Source organism: Gopherus evgoodei, chromosome 1, assembly GCF_007399415.2.
Source record: "Gopherus evgoodei ecotype Sinaloan lineage chromosome 1, rGopEvg1_v1.p, whole genome shotgun sequence".
Classification (NCBI taxonomy): domain Eukaryota; kingdom Metazoa; phylum Chordata; order Testudines; family Testudinidae; genus Gopherus; species Gopherus evgoodei.
This window is the reverse complement of record NC_044322.1, coordinates 224,709,694-224,732,631: the sequence shown is the minus strand read 5'-3', so window position 1 is coordinate 224,732,631 and position 22,938 is coordinate 224,709,694. Positions and strand designations below refer to the sequence as shown.

The following is a 22,938-nucleotide window of genomic DNA, read 5'->3' as shown; positions in this document are numbered from 1 at the left end:
CCAAGATTTTCCAAAGTGGAAACCTAAAGTGAAGCTTCTAAACCCATATTAAGTTGCCTGATTTTCAAAGGTGCTGAGTACCCAGCAGCTCACGTTGGCCTGAGCGTTAGCCAGCACCTCTGAAAATTAGGTCTTTCTGGGTACCTCTACACAGGCGACAGCAGTGGGGCTCCTAGCCTGGGTCAACAGACTCAAGTTTGCAGAGTTCACGCCAGTGCTCTAACAATAGCTGTAAAGACATCACTTGGAAGTTGTGTCTTGGGCTGGGACAAATGCAGTTTTGCCAAAAAAGTCAGGATGTCCAGGTCTGGGCTTAAAAAGGAGACTGACTGTCCTGGCCAAGATGGTACGTATCCTGGGCGTGTGTGTCTCTGACTCATTTTTGAACCCAGTGGGGTTGGCAATACTCGGGGGGAGGGGGGTGAAGCCCATTGAGACTTCAGCCCAGCAGCCAACGTTGGGAGCCGGTGGGTGGCTGGCACACCGAGCCCAGTCCACACAGGGCCACTATAACCAGCCAATCTGCCCAGTCCAGAGCAAATCTGTCTGTCTATCCCGCCACGCTCCGCCAGGGGCCAGGCCGCCCCGCCACGCGCACAGCCCTGAGCTGGCTCCCCCCCGCCCCCGGCCCAGTCCGGCCTGCCTCAGCCCGGGCTCTCGTTTCCATGGTAACGACAAGCAGCCGGGCGGGCGGAGACGGTCACGTGTCCCGGAAGCGCTCCCTTGTGGCAGGAAGTGACGGCGGGAGGCGCAGGCAGCCCCGGAGGCAAAAAATAAATAAATAAAAAATAATAAAAAAGGGGAAACCCCCCAAAGGCAGGACGCGGCGGTGGCGGGGCCGCCCGGGCCCGAGCTGCGGCAGCCGCCCGGCAGACCGGCCGCTGGGCGCCTTCCCCGGGGGGCGGCCGCGCCGGGCTCTGCCGCCGCCCCATGAGGAGCGCTGCGCCGCGCGGAGCGGGCCGCTGGGCGGGGATCAGAGGTAACAGCCCCCCGCGGTGCCTGTCGGGCCGGCCTGGGGCGTCCGCGGCTCCGTCTCTGCTCCGCGCGCCGCCCGCCCCCTCCCCTTTGTGTCTCCGGCCCCGGGGAGCCCGGGGGCCCCCGACTCCGCCGAGACCCGCGGCCCCGACAGGCTCAGGGAGAGGCGGCGATTTGCCTCCCGAGCTCCGGCCTGTCCCTCTCCCCCCGCCCCGCGGGGGCTCAGGCGTCACGCTGTTTCCACTCTCCGCCCTTGCCAGGGAAGGGCCCCGCTGCGCTGCCCGGTTGTTTCATGTCCAGCCTTGAGGTTGCGTTAAAAACAGGGGTTAACCCCCAGCCCCCTAGGACGGCCAGAAATCGCCCTCTCGCTTATTTTAAATCAGATGGTGGCAGTTTGGCCCTTGCCCCCATGCAGAGCCCCGCTGAAGTCATTGGGGCTGTGCCAGGGATTAATTGGATCCCAGATACAGTTGCAGGATCAATCCTGCAAACACACAGGTGGGTAACTTTACTCATGTGAGTGGTCCCCGCACATAAGGTTACAGACATACAGGTAAGCTCTGGAACAGGTTACCAAGGGCAGTGGTGGCATCTCTATCATTGGTGCTTTGTAAGAACAGGTTAGACAAACACCTCTCAGGAATGGTCTTGGTCAGTGGTCCCCAATCTTTTCTGTGGGGTATGCGCCAGATGACTAGCCAACGAGGACCATGGCTGCCGGACAAGCAGCCGCTGAAATGCTGCCGTAAAGTGACAACGTCAAGAGGTGTCACAGCCGAAATGCTGCTGTGAAGGAGCATCATCAAGAGGTAGTGCCGCTGAAATGCTGCCAAAATTTGGAAGGATTTCCGTGGTAGCACTTCTTGATGTTGCCAATTCTTGGCGGCGTTTCGGCGGCTGCTTCTCTGGCGGCCAGTAGGCGGGAGCACATGGATGTCCGGGACCCCTGGTCTATGTTTACTTGGTCCTGCCCCAGTGCAGCGGCTGAACTAGATAACCTCTCAAGATCCCTTCCAACCCTTCATTTCTATGATTCTGCGTGTAACTAACTGCAGGATTGGGCCCTAATTTGACTGAGGGTTAAACTTTTCTGTCAAGGCAATAAATAAACAGTACATTGGTTTCAGAGTGGTAGCTGTATTAGTCTGTGTCAGCAAAAACAATGAGGAGTCCTTGTGGCACCTTACAGACTAACAATTGTATTTATGCATAAGCTTTCGTGGGCTAAACCCCACCCACTTCATCAGATGCATGGAGCAGAAAATACAGAGGCAGGTATAAATACACAGCACATGAAAATATGGGAGTTGCCTTACCAAGTAGGGGTTCAGTGCTGACTTGGTAAGACAACTCCCATATTTTCATGTGCTGTGTATTTATATCTGCCTCTGTATTTTCCGCAAAACAGTACATTGAAATTCTCTAGTTACTTTTTTTCTCTGCCAAACTGTAGAGGTGAAAAGTAAACGAGCTCTTCAAAACAGATAACATTTTAATTAACTCAGGTATTAGTGTGGCATGTAAAGAGATTAGTATTCAAATATATATGTATGCCTTGAAGTCAGTAAGAGTTGTACATGTGATGATCTACAGGATCTGGGCTATTAATTTTTTTAACCCAACAGTTAAAATTTCCAGTAGAGATTGCTTATGGCAGCTTCTTGTCTGCCATGGGCCAAGTCTGATCTTTACCTGTTGCTGTCCATTGATTCTGATCACACTCTAATGTTTTAGCTTTGCTCTCCTATTCTTAGGTAACACCAGATTCTAGTGTAAGTTTCATTTTAAATATTTGTGTAACCTTATTTTTCTTCCCCAGTCTCTGCCTCCAGCATACTGCAATTAATTTCCCCTCACTTTAACTGCATCTTTCTCTGCACTGGGGTTGTACTGGGTTGTTCTCTGCGTGGGCATGGGAGTGCACAGGTAGAATCAGAACTATTTAATGGTTTGCTAGAGACCTCAGATGGCTGACAGTTAATGAAGATTCTCCTTTAGTTGACGTGGTCCCATGCTTTTGGAACAGTTCTATCCCTGCTCTTGCTATGATGCGCAACATAGTGACACCATGACATCCTAGATGATCACAGATTTGTGTCCAATGTATATTGTATAGCAAAACTCCTGTTGACTTCAGTGGGAGCAGGGTTGGGCCATATGGGATAAGACTTAGTATAAGCAAGTCAATGCAAGTATAAGCAAGTAAGAACTGAAGGGTTTGACCTGTAGAATTCAGAGATGCAAATGATCTATTAGACTATATTATGTGCATTTTCACATTCTGTCTATGCAGACTTATTCCCAACAATATGCAAGCAGTGAAGTAAAACTACAGGTTTTGTTGTACAGTAAACCCTCCCCTGCATGCTAACAGTTCTCTGTGCTCACATGCTCTCAGACCCACCTCACAGTGATCCTTGGCTCCTCAGTTTTGTACTCTCAACAAGATTTGATTGGTGAGGCCCTGTGTACTCTGCATAGATGTTAGTCTTCCTGACACTTTTGAAAAATGATGCTTTGCCTACATGGCCCATACCCTTAACCACAAATATCTCTTCCTTGATGCAATTAACAAGCAGAAGTTGGTCCAGTAAAAGATGTTACCTCACCCACTTTGTCTCTCTAATATCCTGGGACCAACAAGGCCACAACAACAACATTGCATACAACATTGGCTAGAGAGAGAGACTTTTATGGAGCTCCTTCATCTCTGTCTCTATCCCCTACTATCTGATTGTCATATGTGTTTCAATCACTAGAATGCTGCTCTTCAGAAAAAGCTGCACAGATCACACTATATGAACCACTGGTTTAGGTGACTAAATACATGACTGATGGATCTGGGATGGGTTGAATTAAATCAGAGTTATTTAAATCACCGTGTTTAACTGTGATTTAAATCAGCAAGCTGGAAACTTTAATTTAAATAATTGATTTTTAATTTTGTTTTGAAATTGTACTTTCTAATTATTTTCCTAAAGAAAGGTTGATTCTCATTGGTTGGTAACCATTAAAATATGTTGATTTTTTTCAGTTAAATATAGCCTTTACACTTAGTTTGCTACACTTCGTTAACCAGGAGGAGACTATATCTAGACACATTTATTTAAGCTAATTTATAGCTTAAAATACACTTATTCAGATTCTTAATTTTTACCGTTTATTATTATTAGACAATCATGAATGGTGCATGTATTTATTAGTTTATTTTTTTTACTCATAATTTGTCAAGCTCTTTTTAGATGGAAATTGAAATTCAATTAAAACACGCAAAATCAGCATTTTAAAATTGTTTTAGCTAACTAACAAAAACCATCAATGTTTATTAGCAATAGTTATCTAACTAACAAAAACCGTCAATGGAATGGATCATTTGATAAATTGCCCTGTTCTGTTCACTCACTTGAAGCATGAGGTACTGGCCACTATCAGAAAACAGGCTATTGCTCTGAATAGACCATCGATCTGATGCAGTATGGCCATTCTTATGTTCTCATGAATAAACTGAAAGGAAGAAAATATTCTCTCTGTACCTGCAGAAAAGGCTACTGCTGTCAAAATCTGGTTTACCGTTAACAAACTCTTGTTCCAGGTGTTCAACCAGTGACTTCCACCAGTTATAGTGGTTAGACTTTAAAACTTCATCAGCAAATGTGTACTACTTACAATTTAAATACATTAAAAATAATATTTAATTTATTGTAGTATGTTTAGGCCTTAACATAAATTGTCATAATTTCAGATTTAATTTTAAATAGGTTTATTTTTTTAAAGAAAATGTATTTACTTAAAATGTTTAAAAATCATCAATTTTTGTATCCTCCCTGGATGGATCTTAAGTGACTGCTGCATGTATTCTGATAGGTAATACCCTGTGAGTATACACTTTGGATGGGCAGGGGCACTAGATCACAGACTAGGAAGGTGTGGGGAGATGGTTCAGGACTGGCATAATTCCTCAGCCTTTCTGGTTTCCTTCAGACATGCAGAGCCCCCATCACAAAATCTCCTCCCATTACCCAGTCAACCCATATCTCCTGCTCCTAGAAGCCCTGTATGATCACTCAGGCACATCTTCCCCTTTTGTCAGAAACCCTTCCTGATCCCCTGGATGAGGGCTTTCCATTTCATCTGCCTCCCTGTTGATGGAAACCCTCTCCAATTTCTCCAGTTCCCTATATTAACCTGACCTATCTTTCTACTATTGGAAAATCTCTCTGCCCCTCACAAGACTGCCCTTAGAAACCTTTTCTGATCCCTCTGATATGCATTCTCCATGTGACCCATTTAACTTCCTGCTGGTAATCCCTCACCTCTCCATGTTCCTGACCTGATTCCTCTAGCTGTGCATTCTCCACACAACTTTTCACCCCCACTGGCAAGTCCCGATGTAACAGTTAAGTCAGAAACCATCAGGGGTTACAGCCCAGCCAGAAGTGCATGTCTGTGAGCAGGAGGGAAGAGCCAACCTGAGTGGGGGACCAAGTCAAGAAGTGAGGGGTTGTATTTGGGTGTTTTGCAGTGGGACAATGGAACTGGGAAGAAGAATCAGCTGGGAGGGTAAGACAAGTGACTAGGAGCACAATATTCTTTTCCTCAGTTCACGGATGTTTGAATGGAGATGAAGAGGTCAAGTAACTGAATAACTGTTTGAATAATATACAACTGGTATTTTCCTGTCTTTGTAGGAGTTCAGAGCTTGCTGTGTAACTACCTATTACAGCAGCAGCATGGCCATAAATTGTGGAAATTTGTTCATTTCACTTAAACTAATTGCGATAATAAATGACAGTTATGTTAAAATGGAACTGTGGGCCTAACCGCTGTGTGAATTGAGACTCTTTTCTCTCAGTGCTACTGGGCAGGATTGAGGAGTGTAAGCAGAGCTATGTGGGGTATCAGCACTGGAACAGCTGGGGACTGAAGGACAGGACTGAGGGGCACTAGTAGAACTGTGTGGGGAACTCAAGACTGGCATATTCAAGTTAAAAGGATATCCATGATACAATGAAATCCTAGTTTTGGTTCTTTTATTAGTGTGACTTGGTTTCCAATTCTCTTGATTTAGGTCTTGAATCAGTCTCCACTGTTTGAGATCCCTGGGACCTGTCACCATGGAGACTGAAAGCGAGCAGAACTCCAACTCCACCAATGGGAGTTCAGGCTCTGGAGGAAGCACTCGCCCTCAGATATCTCAGATGTCTCTGTATGAGCGACAGGCAGTGCAGGTGAGGAGCTAACTGTGTTCTGGGTTCAGTGGGTGAACAAGAGGGTGCAGGGAGAAGGGTCTTCTGCATCCCTCACTTTCTTTGTATGCCCATTCACCTGGGCTGGGAATGGGATCAGAGGGTTGGCGTGTTTCAGGCTTAGGCAGATAAGGGTGGCCAAGTCTGGCCAGACATTTAATCCATGTAGTCCAGTATCCTGCTTCCACTTTTACTGGAGCAGCCTTTGTTTCATTTTTAGTACAGCGTGCAGCCTCTTATTCTATTGAATCACATTACTGCACAGCTCTAATCTCGGAGAAGGCCATTGGTTCATTTAGTTCGGTGTCCCAGCTCCTTTGGTTGCACTAGAACAGCCATTGGCCTTTCATGTCTGGTATTCTGCCAGCACTGGGTCAGAGCACTGGTCAACCTAATCTAGTATGCAAACCTCCATCTTCCTGGAGTTTGTTAGATGTAGTATATGAACTGGAGTACATCTGTAGTCCACTGAATCATGTATTCCCTTTAGGCTGTACCAGCTCAGGCTACTGATCCACCTACTCTGGTATCCTGCATCCTGCTCACAGAGCAAATCCTGTGGCTGATGGCCCCAGTATATCCTGAGATCTTTGGATGATCTTTTGTCCCTTTTGACAGTTCCTTAGATCCTTCTGTGTCTCTCTGACTGCACCCATGGCCACATTGTGTGTGGTGGTGTCTGTTTTTTTCAGAGTTTTTTCTCTCTTTCTCCAGGCCCTTCAGGCACTGCAAAGACAACCCAATGCAGCCCAGTACTTCCATCAGTTCATGCTCCAGCAGCAGCTCAACAGTGCTCAGCTCCACAGTCTGGCAGCTGTCCAGCAGGTGAGTTGTCACGGGACAGAAGGAAGGAATTTGCTGATACTTAGATAGTAAACCTTTGGGAGCTGGGGCTGTCTTTTTATTCTATTTGTACAACACCTAGCATGCTGGGATCCTCCTCCATGACTACAGCATCTAGGCATTACAGTAATACAAATGTTTATAAGCGGGGCTTTGGGGAGAGATGGAATTAACTTTCAAGTAAAGAAGAGAGCTTGGATAGGTCCTCCAGGTCTCCATTGGGAACACATTGCTGGGAGTCACCTCACCAGCCCCTCATCCCCTTTAAATAATAAATAGATTATTATGGAGACAGTGGGTGCAGGTACATTCTGAAATGGACTCAGAATGGGCAGAGACTTGCTGTTTTTTTCTGAGCATATAGGTAGCCCTTCCAGTGTGACATTTCAGAGTTAGGTTTTCTGCCCTATTGTATTTTATCTGTAATTTTTGCTTGGTTTCTTTTCAAACATTGTTAATAGGAAGTGTTAGTAATCTGTCTCTGGCTAATATTAGTCCATAACAGTCCAACTTTTCTGATGACTGATACCTTTTTAAAAACCACTGTCTGTCTACACACAGGTTAGTAGTCAGATATATCTTGAGAAGATCTGGTGCAACAGAGAATACATTCTTTTTTTAATGGAGACTTATTTGTTTTGTTGTTGGCACACAATGTTCTCCATTGGCAGCTACATCTTTCTGTCAGATTGGTCCTACGTTGCAGATGATTTTGTGTGTGGTGGCTGACAGACTGTTGCACTTACTGGCAGATAAATTCTTCCTCAATTGTGGCACACCTACAGGAATCCCTGCTCCCTCCCCTCTACATAGTGGAGAGGAGTATCTAGGAAATGGATACGCACAAATCTTAGTTCTGCAACAGTTAAGGTTGCTGTCCACAAAACACATTCAACCCAAAACCACAAAGGTAAAGAAATGAGAAGTGCAGTCACCTAACAGTACATTCCCTCTTTTCCTCCATTCTCAGATACACAATTTACCAGCATCACAATTGCCATACACCACAGAACCCACACACCACAACCTGAACTCTGCCCTCCATAAAAGCCAGCCTCCCCACCTGCAACATGCTGAACTATGACACCAAACATCCACAGCTAATGCTGGTGGGGAAAATAAGGGGGTGCGGTCAGAAGAGTGGGTTGAGGAGGCAAAGTTCAGGTTGCGGTATGTGGAGCTCCAGATCTCTGGGGTTGAGGAAGGAGTTGTCATAGTACAGAAGGAAAGAATCTGCTGATACTTAGATTGTAAGTGTTGGGACTGGGAATTCTTTTTTGGCTAAATGTTAGAATTGGATTAAAAGGTTCATTCCAGTCGATCATTCTCTCCTTCTATCCCTTTCTTACAGGCTACAATTGCAGCCAGCAGGCAGGCAAGTTCCCCCAACACCAGCAACCCGCAACAGACCACCACCACTCAGGCCTCAGTAAGTAACTTCCCTCTTCCCAACATGCATCCTCTCTTCCCTTCAGAACTCAGGCAGCCAGCAGCACACAGCCACTGGGGATGCCAGGAAGCCACAGGAAACTGTCAGCAGTAAGCGGGTAGAGGGCACTCATCGTGTGGGGGTTAGAGAATCGGGAGAAGGATGCGCCCCTTGGTAGCAGAGAGATTCACAGCTGGAAAGGTTAAAAAAAAAATCTCTTGTGATTGGGAGAATGGAGATACTGTCTGTTGGGGTGAGGAAGGGATCATGCCTCGTGGGTGGAGAGAAGAAGAGGAGCGATGAGTAGCAGGCAGGTGGATGAGTGTCCTGTTGGGGAGAGGTAGAGTGCTGTTTGGGAGGAGGTCAGAAACTTGTGTGGGATTGAAGAATCAGGGTTAATTAGAGGGGGAAAGAGAGAAATGGGGTGGCCAGCCGAAGGCTGGGGGAAACTAGTCAGAGGCTGGCAGTGTCTGGAGAAAGGCCCCCATTCCTTCATTAGGCTTTAGATCCTATTAGTAGTAGTCTTTGTGTCCATCATTATGAGAGTTTGATGGTAACTGGATGATGTGCATTGTGTAAATGGGTTAGTGTCAACTCTGTGGCTGGCTTAGGATTCCAGATCCTCTTGGAACAAGGGCTCCTACCGTGAGCTGCTGAGGCTATGCTGCGATGGGGTCCAGAAACAATTGCTTGCCCCACCCAAGATAGTGCTGCTGGAAAGGGAGGGGATAATGGTGCCGAAAGTCAATCTCTGTCATCCTCTCCCTGATCTGTCTAGTTCTGGTTTTTGGAAACAGGGAAAGGCTAGACCTTAAAATGCCAGTTTCTGCTGGTGTGTGTGGGGGCTGGGGGGGGGGGGGAGGGAAGGGGCCTGGGCCTCATCTCTTTTATCCCCATCTCTCCCTGTGTGATTTGGGGCTTTTCTCTGTTTTAAGATCAATCTGGCCACTACATCGGCCGCCCAGCTAATCAGCCGCTCACAGAGTGTGAGCTCCCCCAGCGCCACCACGCTTACCCAGTCTGTGCTCCTGGGGAACACCACCTCACCGCCTCTCAATCAATCACAGGCCCAGATGTATCTCCGGGTAAGAGACATATGCACACAACATGCCCCCACCTGCCTTTCACTGAGTCCAGTTCTGTCATACGGCCACCAGAATAAATCCCTGACTCTGGACCCAGTCTCAGGCTCCGATACAGCAGGACAGGGAATGGGTTGATATATTTTAAGCTTCAGGTTGAAAGGCCCTAGTTTCTGGAACCACCACAGGTTTGATTCTGAGCAGAGTTGGCTCGGCGTTCCAAAGCAGATGTACTGAGTTCAGTATGCTCTGCTGTGTAGGGGGAGCAGGTGGGTGAGATCTTTAGGAACTAGGCTGTCTGTACTTTGCATGGATGTTGAAGATCCCATGGCACTTCTCATTAGAGTAGGGTACATATGTGAAACATAAATCCCCTCTTCTCAGCAAATTACAGGTTCAGATGTATAGATCACAAAAATACATTTCTTCCTCTCTACCGTTCTGGAACAAATATTTGACAAATTAATCTCTTCAACCACTGCCTGGCTCAGGTTCATAATTCAGAATTAATATCTGCCTCTTTCAATTCTGGATGCAGAGACAGGTCTGAAAAAATGTCCTCTAAACCAGTCTTGGGCGAGGCTATCCATCAAATATTAAACCCCCTTCTTAGGGACTCTGGGGTTCAGTTACAGATCTGAAAAATAATTCTCCCTCCTCTCAACCAGTGTTGGACTCGGGTTATAATTCCGTTCTTTTCAACCACTTCTGGTCTTGGATGTACATCTCAAATAGATACCTGCCTCAGTCAGTCCTAGACATACATGTGAAAATGAAATTCTGGTCTCTTAGCAAGTCCTGGATCGCCCTTTGGTAATCAGTCCAGCCCTGTGTGTGATGGAAGAGAGCTCCATAAGGAAGCAGTTTCTGATTTCCAGGTCCCAAGGGCTGCAGTCTGGATCACAGGGCTGGGGGAGGGTGGGTGATTTTGCAGTGTGTGACACGCCAGCCCAGTGTTGCTTTGTAATCTGTTTGCTTGTGGTTCGCTTTCTTTCTTTCTTTCTCTCTCCTCCACTCCTTCCTCCTCCACATCACCCAACCCATCCCACAGCCGCAGCTGGGGAACCTGTTGCAGGTGAACCGGACCTTGGGCCGCAATGTGCCTCTTACTTCCCAGCTCATCCTGATGCCTAACGGGGCCGTGGCCGCTGTCCAGCAGGAGGTGCCACCTGCTCAGTCTCCTGGGGTCCACACAGACACAGACCAGGTCAGTGATGCCCCCCTCCTGGGGTTCGCACTCCCAACCCTTCCCACACATGCACACTCACCCCACTCCGGATCTCTGTCTCCAGTTAAAGCTCTCCCTTTGTAGAAGGCTAACTCTGCCTGCCTTTCTGTATCCTTGGGCCCACTGTGGACAGTGGGTGCTGCAGGTTCCGTTCTCTCTTCTGGTTCCGTTCTCTCTTCTGTATGTTATTGTGCTGACTTTTCACTTCCAGAGACCAGATTCATTTCCTGCCTAATCTTCTGGGTGACCCACTAGTTGAGTCACTTCTATCTTCATGATTGATTGTTTGGTTACCTCGAGTGAAACAAATTGGTGGGTTCATAGTCCAGTTCCTAGTGAGGCAGGTGCTCCACAAGAAAGAGCCTTTGCCAGTATTAGTACTGTTTGGTCCTGTTCTCTGCCCACTGTAAAGAGGCCAAGGAGTGACTGGGCCACAGAGACTGGGCTTGCCTTTGAAAGATTTCCTTCAGGTCAAGGAGCACGAATGCTCCCCATCAGTTGTTTTGCCCCATCCCGACCATTCTTGGTATTTCCAGAGGCTTTTTTTGATCACTTGAGCTCCTGCCCCACTGCAGCTGCTTCACATCTGTCTTATCTGCTGTTTCTTTGGTTAAAGCCAACCATGATCACACTTGCAGGTAACATTGCAATTGGTGGGGGAGTGAGCACAAAAGATGGCAGCACCAAAGTGCAAAGAGAACTGGACAGCTCAGAGTGGGCTGCAGGCAATGAGAGGAGATTTGGGCCTTTCGGGTGGGGTGCCCTGTGCCCAGGGAAAGGAGATAGGCAGCCCAAAAATAAAAAGAGTTTTACTGAGCTGGAAAGGGGATCCCAAGGTGCTATAGACAAAGCTGATGTGGATCCCAACAGCTCGGAGGTTGGGAGGACACATACAGAGTCCGTCCCATGCCGCTCATGCAGTCTGTGCTGTTAGAACCTGCTATTGTGAGAGAGTGGTGCTATTTTCAAGTTCTGTTCAGAAAGTGCCATGAAATCTTTAACTTCCTCCAGAGCTGGGGCAGAAGGGAATTCAAGTTAATGTCACCTGTGAAGAGATTACCCCTCTAATAGTGCAGCACATTCAGTATTGCTCTGAAGTATGAGCCAAATCCCAGTGCAAGAGGCTAGAGCCTATGGACTGACTGACCGACTTTGCCAGTGGAGCCAGAATGGACCTTTTATGGTGTTTCCAGGCTCCCTGCCTCTCTCTGTCAAACTACAGGGAAATACATGTGCATCATTGTAATCTAAACAAATGGGTTGTTTTGTATGTGTGTGTTTCTAGGTGCAGAACTTGGCTGTGAGGAGCCAGCAGACCTCAGTTGCTAATGCCCAGCTCCAGAGCTCTGCTCAGAAAGCAGCCCTTCCAGGAAACTCCCAGACTTCGGGCCTACCACAGGCCACAAGTGCCAGCCAGACTTTGGCAGTGGCTCAGGCCTCTTCTGGCAACACAGCCCAGTCCCTGAATCTGAGCCAAGGGGCAACAGGCAGTAATGGTGTCTCTGGGGGTGTGGTGGCAGGTGCTGGGAGTCAGGCCACCACAGGGGTGGGCCAGGCAGCCTCGTCTGGCCCTGGGGGCAGCTGCCAGAGGAAAGGCACTGGGGTGGTGCAGCCATTACCAGTAGCAGCTGCCCAGGCAGTGACAGTAAGCCAGGGAAGCCAAACAGAGACAGAGAATGCAGCGGCAACAAAGAAGGCTGAAGCAGATGGTGGGCAGCAAACTGTTGGCATGAACCTGACCAGGACTGCTACGCCAGCGCCCAGCCAGACCTTGATCAGTTCAGGTAAGTGATGATCCAGCCTTTACATCTGCTTCCTCCTTTTTCCCCCTTGCAGTTGCTGTTTAGCTCCCTAACTCAGCTCTGTCACAAGGGCTGACCCCTGAAAGCCCAGCAGTGAGAGCTTCCCACACATACCTCCCCTCCAGCATGCTCCCTCCAAGGAGGTCTGTCCCTAGCAGGACTGAGGGGGGAAGTCTGTCTCAGCCTCTTTAGTCCTTGGCTTCTCTGATGAAACTACCAGAAGTGGGGCTAGTTGCGGTGGTCGCTTGTAGAGAGATGGGTTGGAACCAGTGCCCTTGAGGTGAAAGGGTCTGTATCCCACATTTCCCACTACCTTCCTCTCCTGCTGCTCCCTTGTTATTAATGCTGTGCACTCTCCTTTTCTTCTCCCCTTCTTTTGTCTCTAGCCACGTACACACAGATCCAGCCCCACTCACTGATCCAGCAGCAGCAGCAGATTCACCTGCAGAAGCAGGTGGTGATCCAGCAACAAATTGCCATTCATCACCAGCAGCAATTCCAGCACCGCCAGTCCCAGCTCCTACACACCGCCACCCACCTCCAGCTGGCTCAGCAACAGCAACAGCAAGCTTCACCTCTGACCCAGCAGCAGCAGCAAGCTCCGCCTCCCCAGCAGCAGCCTTCCCCTCCACAAAATCAGCAGCAGGCTCAGACCCTTGTAGTCCAACCCATGCTGCAGTCACAGCCTCAGCCCATACAGCTTCAGCCAGACAGCCCCTGCCAGACAGCCACCAAGTCACCTGTTCCCATTCAGTCCAAGCCACCTTCAGCCCCCATCAAACCACCGCAGCTTGGGGCTGCCAAAGTGTCAGCAGCACAGCAGCCCCCACCACACATCCCAGTGCAGGTGGTGGGGAGCCGGCAGCAGGGCTCAGCCCAAGCCCAGGCACTGGGCTTGGCTCAGATTACCCCTACAGCGTCAGCTCCCCGGGGCATGCCGGCAGTGGTCCAGCCCATCTCCCAAGCCCGTGCCACTTCCCCATCATCCCAAGCTCCTGCCACAGCTTCCCCCCAGGAAGCCCCTCCACTCACTACTGGAGTCAACTTGGCACAAGTTCAAGGCACGGCCCATGTGGTGAAGAGCACGGCCTCATCCCCAGTCATGGCTCAGGTGCCAGCAGCATTCTACATGCAGCCTGTCCAATTACCCGTAAGTGATGCCAGTGGGAAGCGGAATAGGACGGGGGTTCTTTACATTCACTTCTAGGGCACGAGTTTCAATCTGGCTCCATGCTAGTGAGATGAGATGGGGAATGAGGTATGAAGCCTTTCCACTCTAGGGCACTGATTCTAATCCAGCCAAGGAGTTAGTGACAAAAAGTCATTCTCTCTCGGATATGGTCATTTAGTGGCCTTCATGAAACGAGCTGGAGCTTACTCCTCCCCAAAATGGGCAGATAGCATTAACTGGCCTCCTTGTTGTCAGTCTTGGCAGAGAGACCAGGGGCAGAATGGGCCACACAGACTGAGCTCTCCTATTTCCACTAGATGTGGGCCTCTCCAGGTCAGAGACCCTTTGGTGTGTTATATCAGCCTCACATCAGGCCAGCTGTAGGCCTTTGAGGATCTCCTGGTGACAGGGGACTTCCCATTTTCCAGTGGCCCTCAAAGAAAGCAGTGGGGGTAGCTTTCACTATCTTCATAAGGCTGCATGGGTCCCTATCTCAGTGTTCGCAAGGACTTCATTTGGGGACCTTGCTGTGCACCCTACTGTGGCCCCGTTGATTTTCTCTGGGTTTCACCAGGGTAGCTAAAGGTGGAATTGGGCCCCATTGTTTCTAAACTCTGCTGTCAAGACAGTGAGCTTCTGTGACAGCTCCCAGATTCTGCAGCCCTCTGTTCCCATCCAAGACAGTTCCCACCACCATATCAATCCCTGGGAGCAGACTCTGGCCAGTGACCAACCTATCTGGAAACTGGCAGATGGCTGCCATTCCACCTCCTTCTCACAGGGCCCATCACCACAAACGGATTTTGTGAGTCCTGTGTCATGGTGCTGCTAAATCAGTGTGGTTGACATAGGAGGGAGAGATGTAGAGCACCAAGATGGTGATGGTGGCAATGCAGATGTCAGTGTTGTGACATTGTTCCCTAATAGGAATGCATGGCAGCCTAGGTCTGTGGTGATGGGGAGCATGAGGGGTTGACCATGGGAAGGAACCAGGCTGGAGCTGGAGGGTTGAGGAGGTGCTAGCTGTTTCCCTTCAGACCTTTGGTATGTGTTCTGCTTTTCCCTGCACTTTGCGTTCCATCTCTCCCCTTACACGTTCCTGTTCCTCCTGCATAGGGTAAGCCCCAGACCTTGGCAGTGAAGCGCAAAGCAGAATCAGAGGAGGAGAAGGAAGAGTCGCCCAGTGCCACTACACTCCTGCCTGGCAAGTCCTCTCCTGTGGCAGAGAGCCCGAAAACCATGGAGGAAAAGAGTGGCTTTGGAGGTGAGTGGGTAGAGAGAGACTCTGATTGCTCTTGGTCTGTGGCCTGATGTTATAAAGCAGAGGGACACGGTGATGGACAGGACACCAGGCTAGATGGGCCAGTGATGTGAAGTGGCATGGTGGACTGGATGGGCCAAAGGTGTGGGCTGGTATAGTATAGCTGGCAGGATGGACTAGATGGGCCAGTGGTCTGATCCGTTGTGGTGAATCCTATCTTCCTTATGTGCGTTTATTCTTCCAGAGAAATCTGAACCTGTCCCCAGCACAACTCCAAATGCCCCCACAAGTGAAACAGCTTCCGTCACCACCACATCTTCCCCTGCCCCTACCCTGGCGATGGTGTCGCGACAGACTGGAGACTCTAAACCCCCACAGGCCATCGTCAAGCCCCAGATCCTCACGCACATCATCGAGGGATTTGTCATCCAGGAAGGGGCAGAGCCATTCCCGGTAAGAACTGGGATTCCCAGGAAAAGGAGTCGGAGAAGCTGCTTTTTGTGGGGCTGGTATTCTTCCATCACTGGAGAAGTTGTTTCTTTCCCCACCTCTCTCTCCCCTGCCCCCCAGGTGTAGTGACAGAAGAGGGGAAGGGAGGGATCTGTGCTGTAATTACCAGGGAAGGCGGCAGAGGGATGAAAGGCGAGTTGATAGGTGGGAGGATGGAAGGCAAAGATGGGCTGGTCGATTTCTCCAAAGGTCTTTGACACAACAAATGGGGCAGGGAATGTCAGAGCAGTCTTCTCTTTATGCTAACTCATAATACAGGGAAAAGGGGGCACTGCTGCTGGTAAAGTGCTGTAAATTTAAACCAGATAAGGGGAAATACTGCTTCATGTGGTGTGTCACTGCCCTTTGGAACTCGCTGCTGCAGGATCATAGAATCATAGGACTGGAAGGGACCTTGAGAGGTCAGGATATTCAAGGTGAGTGGCTTAGCAAGATTAAAGATCAAGAGCATCTACAGTGATGCTGCCAGGATACAAATAATCAGTATGATTGGCTTCTTAGCAAGCACTGGGCACCAGCTGGATAGGTCAGGAAGGAATGACCACTGTGTGGTTCAAGGTCTCCCCTTCTCAGTGAGCTCTTGAAAAGGATTGGGGCTGGGATCCCTGCTGGGGGCAAGGAGGCTCACTCCCTGACTGTCAGTTCCCTTCTCCTCCCTTTGCAGGTTGGCTGCTCTCAACTGCTGAAAGAATCTGAAAAGCTGCTCCAGGGAGGGGCTCCCTCCGGGCAGAGTGAGAACCAGTCCAGCAACTCCCCAGGAGGGGATAGTGCAAGCCTGGGTGAGTCCCAGCTCCAGGGAGCCTAGCTTGTGTCAGGAAAATAACTTTTTGGCCTTCTCTTGTTTCCTCTTCCTGTACTTCACAGTTGGTGGTAGGTGCTGCTCTCTCCTTTCTCGAGGGACTTAGGAGCATGATACTCAAACTTGGGAATCTTCATTTCTTGGGTTTTGAGGGAGGGAAGGAGAGAGAGAAGAATCCTTGCACACTAACTAGAGATCCCTGCTCAGCACTAACATGGGCAGTCTGGATCCTCTCTGTTTGAAGCCTGGAGGTTCCAATGCAGTGCAGAGCCAATAGGGAGGGGTGAAGGTGATTCCTGCCTTTGTGTGGAGGATAGGGGTGTCTGTTCTTGACAAGAGGGGAGACTCTGAGGCATTAGGAGAGGAATGAACCACTCTGTTTGCTTGTCTTTGTCCAATCCTTATCCTCAATATCTTAATCAGTGGGATTTCCATCCCATCCCTCAAGGAGGCTCTTCCACAGCCTAATAGCTCAATAGACTGTCCCAAGAGAAATAGCTGAGATTGCTCAGTGACTCTGTGGTTCCTGGTGGTAATTGGGGGTGTGGGTCTGTGTGATTTTCTTTGGTTGTAACAAAGGATCTCGCTCTAGAGCTGGACAAGAAGACAAACCTGCTGAAGTGCGAGTACTGTGGGAAATATGCCCCAGCCAATCAGTTCCGGGGCTCCAAGAGGTTTTGCTCCATGACCTGTGCTAAAAGGTAACTCCAGGCTTTATCCCTCTCCTCTCTGACTGTACTTCCCCCACAGCTGGGTATGTTCCCTTCCCCAAGTTACAGTGCTCACTCCTTCTAGCCCTCCATGCAAGAACTACATTGGCCAAGTTGAGAGTTCTGTGTGCAGAGAGCCTGCTGGATTGGACCTATAACTTGAGTAATCACTGCTGAGCATCCGTTCACCATTATTCCTTTGGGGAGGTGGATCAGGGTGTTGCACCTAAAGTGCTCGACTCCCTCAGGAAGTGGGGTGAGGGAATTGTTCTTCAACCCCCAGCAATGGTCAAGTCCACAGCTAGTTAGCAAAGACCTGTTAATAGCTCTCTACTGGCTTGTGTTAGCCCTGTGGGGCCCGGAATGCCCAGATCTGGAATGTGTGTGTTTTGTGGGCAGTGAGGGGAGGGTAATGTGGGAAAATCACGCCAGGAGTTGCTGCCTCCTGATAGGACACGACTCAGCACATCTTGCTTTCTCCATCTGGAGGGAGGGGTCTGGTTGGTCCATCAGCTACTGAGTTAGTGCAAGATGCTGTGGTCTGAAAATGTTGCTTGTGCCAAAGGTCAGCACTGCTTGCTTTCAGGAGGAGGGCTGGAAGAGGGGGAACTAGCCTTGGAACCCAATGGCAAAGAGGAATTAGCCACCTTCTGTGCCCATCCAGGGGACAGAGTAGGAGATGAGCAGAACTGTTTCCTCACTGCTCGTCTGCTTCTCTTTGTCTCAGGTACAATGTGAGCTGCAGCCATCAGTTTCGGCTGCAGAGGAAGAAGATGAAGGAGTTCCAGGAAGCTAACTATGCCCGTGTGCGTCGGCGTGGACCACGCCGCAGCAGCTCTGAGATTGCACGAGCCAAGATCCAGGGCAAGCGCCATCGGGTGAGTTCACAGACCCATTTGCCCTTGTCCTGCCAGACCTCGAGCCTGGCATGATGGAGCATTACCTTACTGGAGCTGTTGTCTTTTGTACCCTGGACACACTCAGTCCCCATCACAGTACTATAGTTGTCTCTGTCTCTGCTGCTGGAAGTGCTGGCCCCTCAGGCCCTGGATGTGCTCCTTTGGTTGGGACTAAATCCAATGTCCTGGCCACTTGTGGGGCTTAAGCCAAGATCTGATGGCACTTTGGCCAAGAATGGATGTTCTGGCCTAACTTCATTCTGCCTCTCTGTCACTCCCTCCTCAGAATTTGAGTATTTCTCTCCCATGACAATGGTGTAATGTGAGGCACTACCTGTTTGAACAGTTGTTGCATTTCACCCCAAAGGTGGCTGCATTGGGATGTTCTCCCTGCTTACACAGCATGTGGAGAATGCACTGTAGGAAAGAAACTGCTACCAAGACCTGCTGGGGCTACTCATTTTGTCCAGTTTCTCAGATTTCTCCAGGCTTCTCTTGATGTTAATGAATTTCTTTTAACCGTCTTCCTTTTTCTCCTCCCCCACTTCACTGGTGCCTGATACCTGTAGGGTCAGGAAGATTCCAGTCGAGGCTCCGACAACTCTAGCTATGATGAGGCTCTGTCCCCCACGTCCCCAGGGCCCTTGTCAATGAGGGCCAGTCATGGAGAGCGAGACCTGACCAACTCCAACATGGCCCCACCTACTCCAGACCTACATGGCATCAACCCAGACTTCCTGTCCAGCAATCCTAGCCGCTGGAGTGTAGAGGAGGTGTATGAGTTCATTGCCTCCCTGCAAGGTGAGGCCAAGCTCTTTGCCCTGTCCTATCCCCTTCCCTACATGTGTGACCCAGTAGAGCAGGGCTGGCCAACCTGAGCCTTAGAAGAAGCCAGAATTTACCAATGTACATTGCCAAAGAGCCACTGTAATATGTCAGCAGCCCCCCATCAGCTCCCCGACCCCACTCCCAGAGCCTCCCACCCACCAGGTAGCCCCACTGATCAGCACCTCCCCATCCCTCCCGATCAGCTGTTTCGGGGCTTGCAAGAGGCTCTGGGGCAGGCGGGGGAAGAGCGAGGGTACAGCAGGCTCAGGGGAGGGTGAGGGAAGGGGTGGAGTGGGAGCAGGGCCTGTGGCAGTGCCAGGGGTTGAGCAGTGAGCACCCACCAGCACATTGGAAAGTTGGTGCCCGTAGCTCCAGCCCCGGAGTCGATGCCTATACAAGGAGCCACATATTAACTTCTGAAGAGCCACATGTGGCTCCGGAGCCACAGGTTGGCCATCCCTGCAATAGAGCACAAAGGGCTAACAGTGTGTCTGACAGCCAGGGATGCAGGGTGCCCAGCATGGAGCTTGGGATGTGAGGAGCTGGGTAACCCTCTTGTCATTCTCCTTGCTTCACTCTTGGGGCTTCTGATTGAAGCAGACTCTGAGGTAGGGCAGGCAGTACAGCCAAACCCTTTGTACTCCCCAGCCTGCCAGGAGAGCAGAGGCCAGGGCAGATGAGTGGGGCAGATTCTTAAAAACATGTCCCCCTCCCCATCAGGATGGCCTGGGAGACTGGAAGTAGGAGCCCATTTTGAATGGAGTGGGAGTGTGTGGGTCAGAGACCTGTCTCACTTGGCCTTCTCTCTTGGTTCCCCTGGCAGGCTGCCAAGAGATTGCAGAGGAGTTCCGCTCACAGGAGATTGATGGCCAGGCCCTGCTGCTGCTTAAGGAGGAGCACCTCATGAGCGCCATGAACATCAAGCTGGGACCTGCCCTCAAGATCTGCGCCAAGATCAACATCCTCAAGGAAACCTAATGGTCTTGGCGCCAGAGGTCTCCCTTTCCCCCAACCCCAGTGGAACCGCCTGCCTCGGGAGTGCATGGTTGGGGGAATGGGACCATTTCCTATGATCTTGCATAACAAAGAAAAGAATGAGAAGGGAAGTTTTTTAAAGGAGTGAAACTGTCACTCGGACGCCTGTCTCTTGGTCTCTTAAACGGTGCTACAAGGGGGAGGAAAACTCCTACCTGGGGCCTTGAAACTTTTTTCTTCCCTTCCTCAAATGCATCTCACTTTCTTTTAAACCTTTCTCCCCTTTCCACCCCACCCCCGAAGAACAAGAGAAGGTGAAACTCCTAGAAAGGGAAAAAGAGGACCTCCTCCCACCTCAGAGGCTCTTGGAGTAACCAGTTTTTTGGAGGGGGGTTTTGGGGGGGGAGGGGAGGGGAGCTGAGCTGGCCCCTTCCTGCCACAATGGGGCTGCTACATCCTCAGTTATTTCTTTTGAATTTTTCACCATACCAGAATGTGATGCATGGAGTGAAACCTGCCCAGTGCTGATGCTGGGAGCTGCCTTGCTTATGTCTGTTGCTGGGGGAGGAAAGCTAGTGAATTCCAGATGTTAGGAGAGGTTGACAGGTAAGAATTGGCACTTAAAGTGCCACCTCCCATTCCACTTTCTTAAAGCCTCCTAGACTAAGGTTCTGAGTTGGGTTTAATAGCCATCATGGCATGTGTACCAAACCCTGGAGGCCCAGGGCAAAAGCAATTGCTTTGCTTTACTGTTTCCTTTAGCGGTGCGGCTTGAAGGCTGTAAATGTTGTAGTGGCCGCTCACTCCAGATCCACCCCCATTGGGCCAGTAGAAGGGGGTTTTATTAGAGCACTTCCGCCAAGGAGTTTGGAGAACAGGGGGGAGCATTCATTTTAGGAGCCCTACAGCCTCAGATGTTTGTCTCTCTCCCCAAGCCTGGGACGTCACTTAATGGATCCAAAGCAGGAGTTTTCAAGAGTGCTAAGGCTCCAGCCCGTTCTATGGGACTTTTTATTTTAGTGTTCTCTTTTCAGTTTGTATTATTTTTGTATCTCTTCTCCACTCTCTGCAGAGAGTGTACGGGACAAAGTTTCAAGGGGCAGGATTGTACCCACTTGCCTCGGGTCTCTTATTTTTTGTTGTAAAACAAATATTTCTTTTCCTCATAAAAAGAATGCTTCGAAAAATGCTTAATTCTGCTTCTTAATGATCTATGTAAACAGGCCTGATCAAAACCCAAGCTTTCCTCCCCTTTTAATTAGAATTCTACACTTCCTGCCCTCCTCTACACACAAAGTTGGTAGGCAGAATGCCATACTTTGAAGCTGTCAAATAAGTTTGCAGAGGTTCCCAGCTCCACTAATGGATTGGGCAGAGTTCCTGTTAAGGAAGCTTTTGCTTAAACCTCCCCCCCCCCCCAAAGAAAACAACATGCATTAAGGAAACTCTCAGAAAATGTAAGAGGTAAGGGTGAGAGTTGGTTGCTAGAGTGAAGTAGGATGGGAGTTTCAAAAGTATCTGGCACTGGCCTAACTCTGCTCCTGGGGTGGATGCTTTTGGAAGATCCCTCCTTCGTGCTCGGCAGTGAGTAAATTCAAGAGTAGGATTTGCTCTGTGCCACGTGTCTCAGTCCCACCTTCTGTCTCTGCATAAGAGCTACTCGCATAAATAGTCCAATGAAATTCAAGTCTACTCTGTATACATGAACAGCAATGGCATGGTGCTGCGGAGGTGCATATTGAGAGTCCTCCCAGCCCCCCCTTGCATGAAGCTAATAAGGTCTGCTAGGATGGGGTTATAAAATTAATCTGATGGCTGTAGCTAAAGGGTGTTCTCGGTGATCACTAGCAGGCAATTGCACAGATTACTGGAGGGCTGTTGGCCTGGCTGAAAGTAATGAAGCTACAATGTAGTTGAGTAGAAGGGCTGAGTCTTGCTCATAGACTTTAAGGTCAGAAGGGACCATTATGATCATCTAGTCTGACCTGCACAATGCAGGCCACAGAATCTCACCCACCCACTCCTGTAACAAACCCCTAACCTATGTCTGAGTTATCGAAGTCCTGAAATCGTGGTTTGAAGACCTCAAGCTGCAGAGAATCCTCCAGCAAGTGACCCGTGCCTCATGCTGCAGAGGAAGGCAAAAAACCTCCAGGGTTTCTGCCAATCTGCCCTGGAGGAAAATTCCCTCCCAACCCCAAATATGGTGATCAGTTAAACCCTGAGCATGTGGGCAAGACTCACCAGCCAGCACCCAGAAAAGAAGTCTCTGTAGTAACTCAGATTCCACCCCATCTAACATCCCATCACAGACCGCTGGGCATACTTACCTGCTGCTGATCAAAGATCAGTTGCCAAAATTAGGCTATCCTATCATACCATCCTCTCCATAAACTTGTCAAGCTTACTCTTAAAGCCAGATATGTCTTTTGCCCCCACTACTCCCCTGGGAAGGCTGTTCCAGAATTTCATTCCTCTAATGGTTAGAAACCTTTATCTAATTTCAAGTCTAAACTTCCTAGTGTCCAGTTTATATCCATTTGTTCTTGTGTCCACATTGGTACTAAGCTTAAATAATTACTCTCCCTCCCTAATATTTATCCCTCTGATATATTTATAAAGAGCAATCATATCCCCCCTCAGCCTTCTTTTGGTTAGGCTAAACATGCCAAGCTCTTTGAGTCTCCTTTCATAAGATAGGTACAGAAAAGGGCTACTAGGATGATCCGAGGAATGGAAAACCTATTCCAGTTTGAATTCATCCTTCTTAAACATGGGAGACCAGGACTGCACACAGTATTCCAGATGAGGTCTCACCAGTGCTTTGTATAATGGTACTAACACCTCCTTATCTTTGCTGGAAATACCTCGCCTGATGCATCCTAAAACCACATTAGCTTTTTTAACAGCCATATCACATTGGTGGCTCATAGTTATCCTGTGATCAACCGATACTCTGAGGTCCTTCTCCTCCTCTGTTACTTCCAACTGATATGTCGCCAATTTATAACTAAAATTCTTATTACTCCCTAAATGCATTACCTTGCACTTTTCACTATTAAATTTCATCCTATTACTATTACTCCAGTTTACAAGGTCATCCAGATCTTCCTGTAGGATATCCCGGTCCTTCTCTGTGTTAGCAATACCTCCCAGCTTTGTGTCATCTGCAGACTTCAT

At 49.2% G+C, this 22,938-nt stretch overlaps 1 protein-coding gene across 4 annotated transcripts; it reads left to right on the top strand.

The window, feature by feature from the left end:
- The first annotated feature begins 883 nt into the window (after positions 1-883).
- PHC1 (polyhomeotic homolog 1) lies at positions 884-20,952 on the top strand. Of its 4 annotated transcripts, none has more exons than XM_030537849.1 (15): positions 885-979; positions 6,044-6,203; positions 6,936-7,046; positions 8,416-8,493; positions 9,429-9,578; positions 10,627-10,782; positions 12,089-12,587; positions 12,992-13,755; positions 14,893-15,040; positions 15,282-15,490; positions 16,212-16,326; positions 16,939-17,047; positions 17,784-17,934; positions 18,525-18,756; positions 19,607-20,952. In XM_030537849.1, exons 2-15 carry the CDS (start codon positions 6,090-6,092, stop codon positions 19,759-19,761), a joined length of 2,991 nt encoding a protein of 996 aa, XP_030393709.1. In that variant the 5' UTR covers positions 885-979; positions 6,044-6,089; the 3' UTR covers positions 19,762-20,952. The 4 variants fall into 4 exon arrangements, with proteins under 4 accessions (XP_030393727.1, XP_030393709.1, XP_030393736.1 ...); XM_030537858.1 differs by lacking the exon at positions 885-979 and adding an exon at positions 1,141-1,473; XM_030537867.1 differs by lacking the exon at positions 9,429-9,578 and having other exon boundaries at positions 884-979.
- Positions 20,953-22,938: the final 1,986 nt, after the last annotated feature.

Coding starts and splice junctions, on each gene's coding strand:
- PHC1 (XM_030537849.1), top strand. CDS start 6,090: ATGGAGACTGAAAGCGAGCAGAACTCCAACTCCACCAATGGGAGTTCA. Junction 10,783..12,088: donor TCCACACAGACACAGACCAG/GTCAGTGATGCC, acceptor GTGTGTTTCTAG/GTGCAGAACTTGGCTGTGAG. Junction 16,327..16,938: donor AGGGGATAGTGCAAGCCTGG/GTGAGTCCCAGC, acceptor ATCTCGCTCTAG/AGCTGGACAAGAAGACAAAC.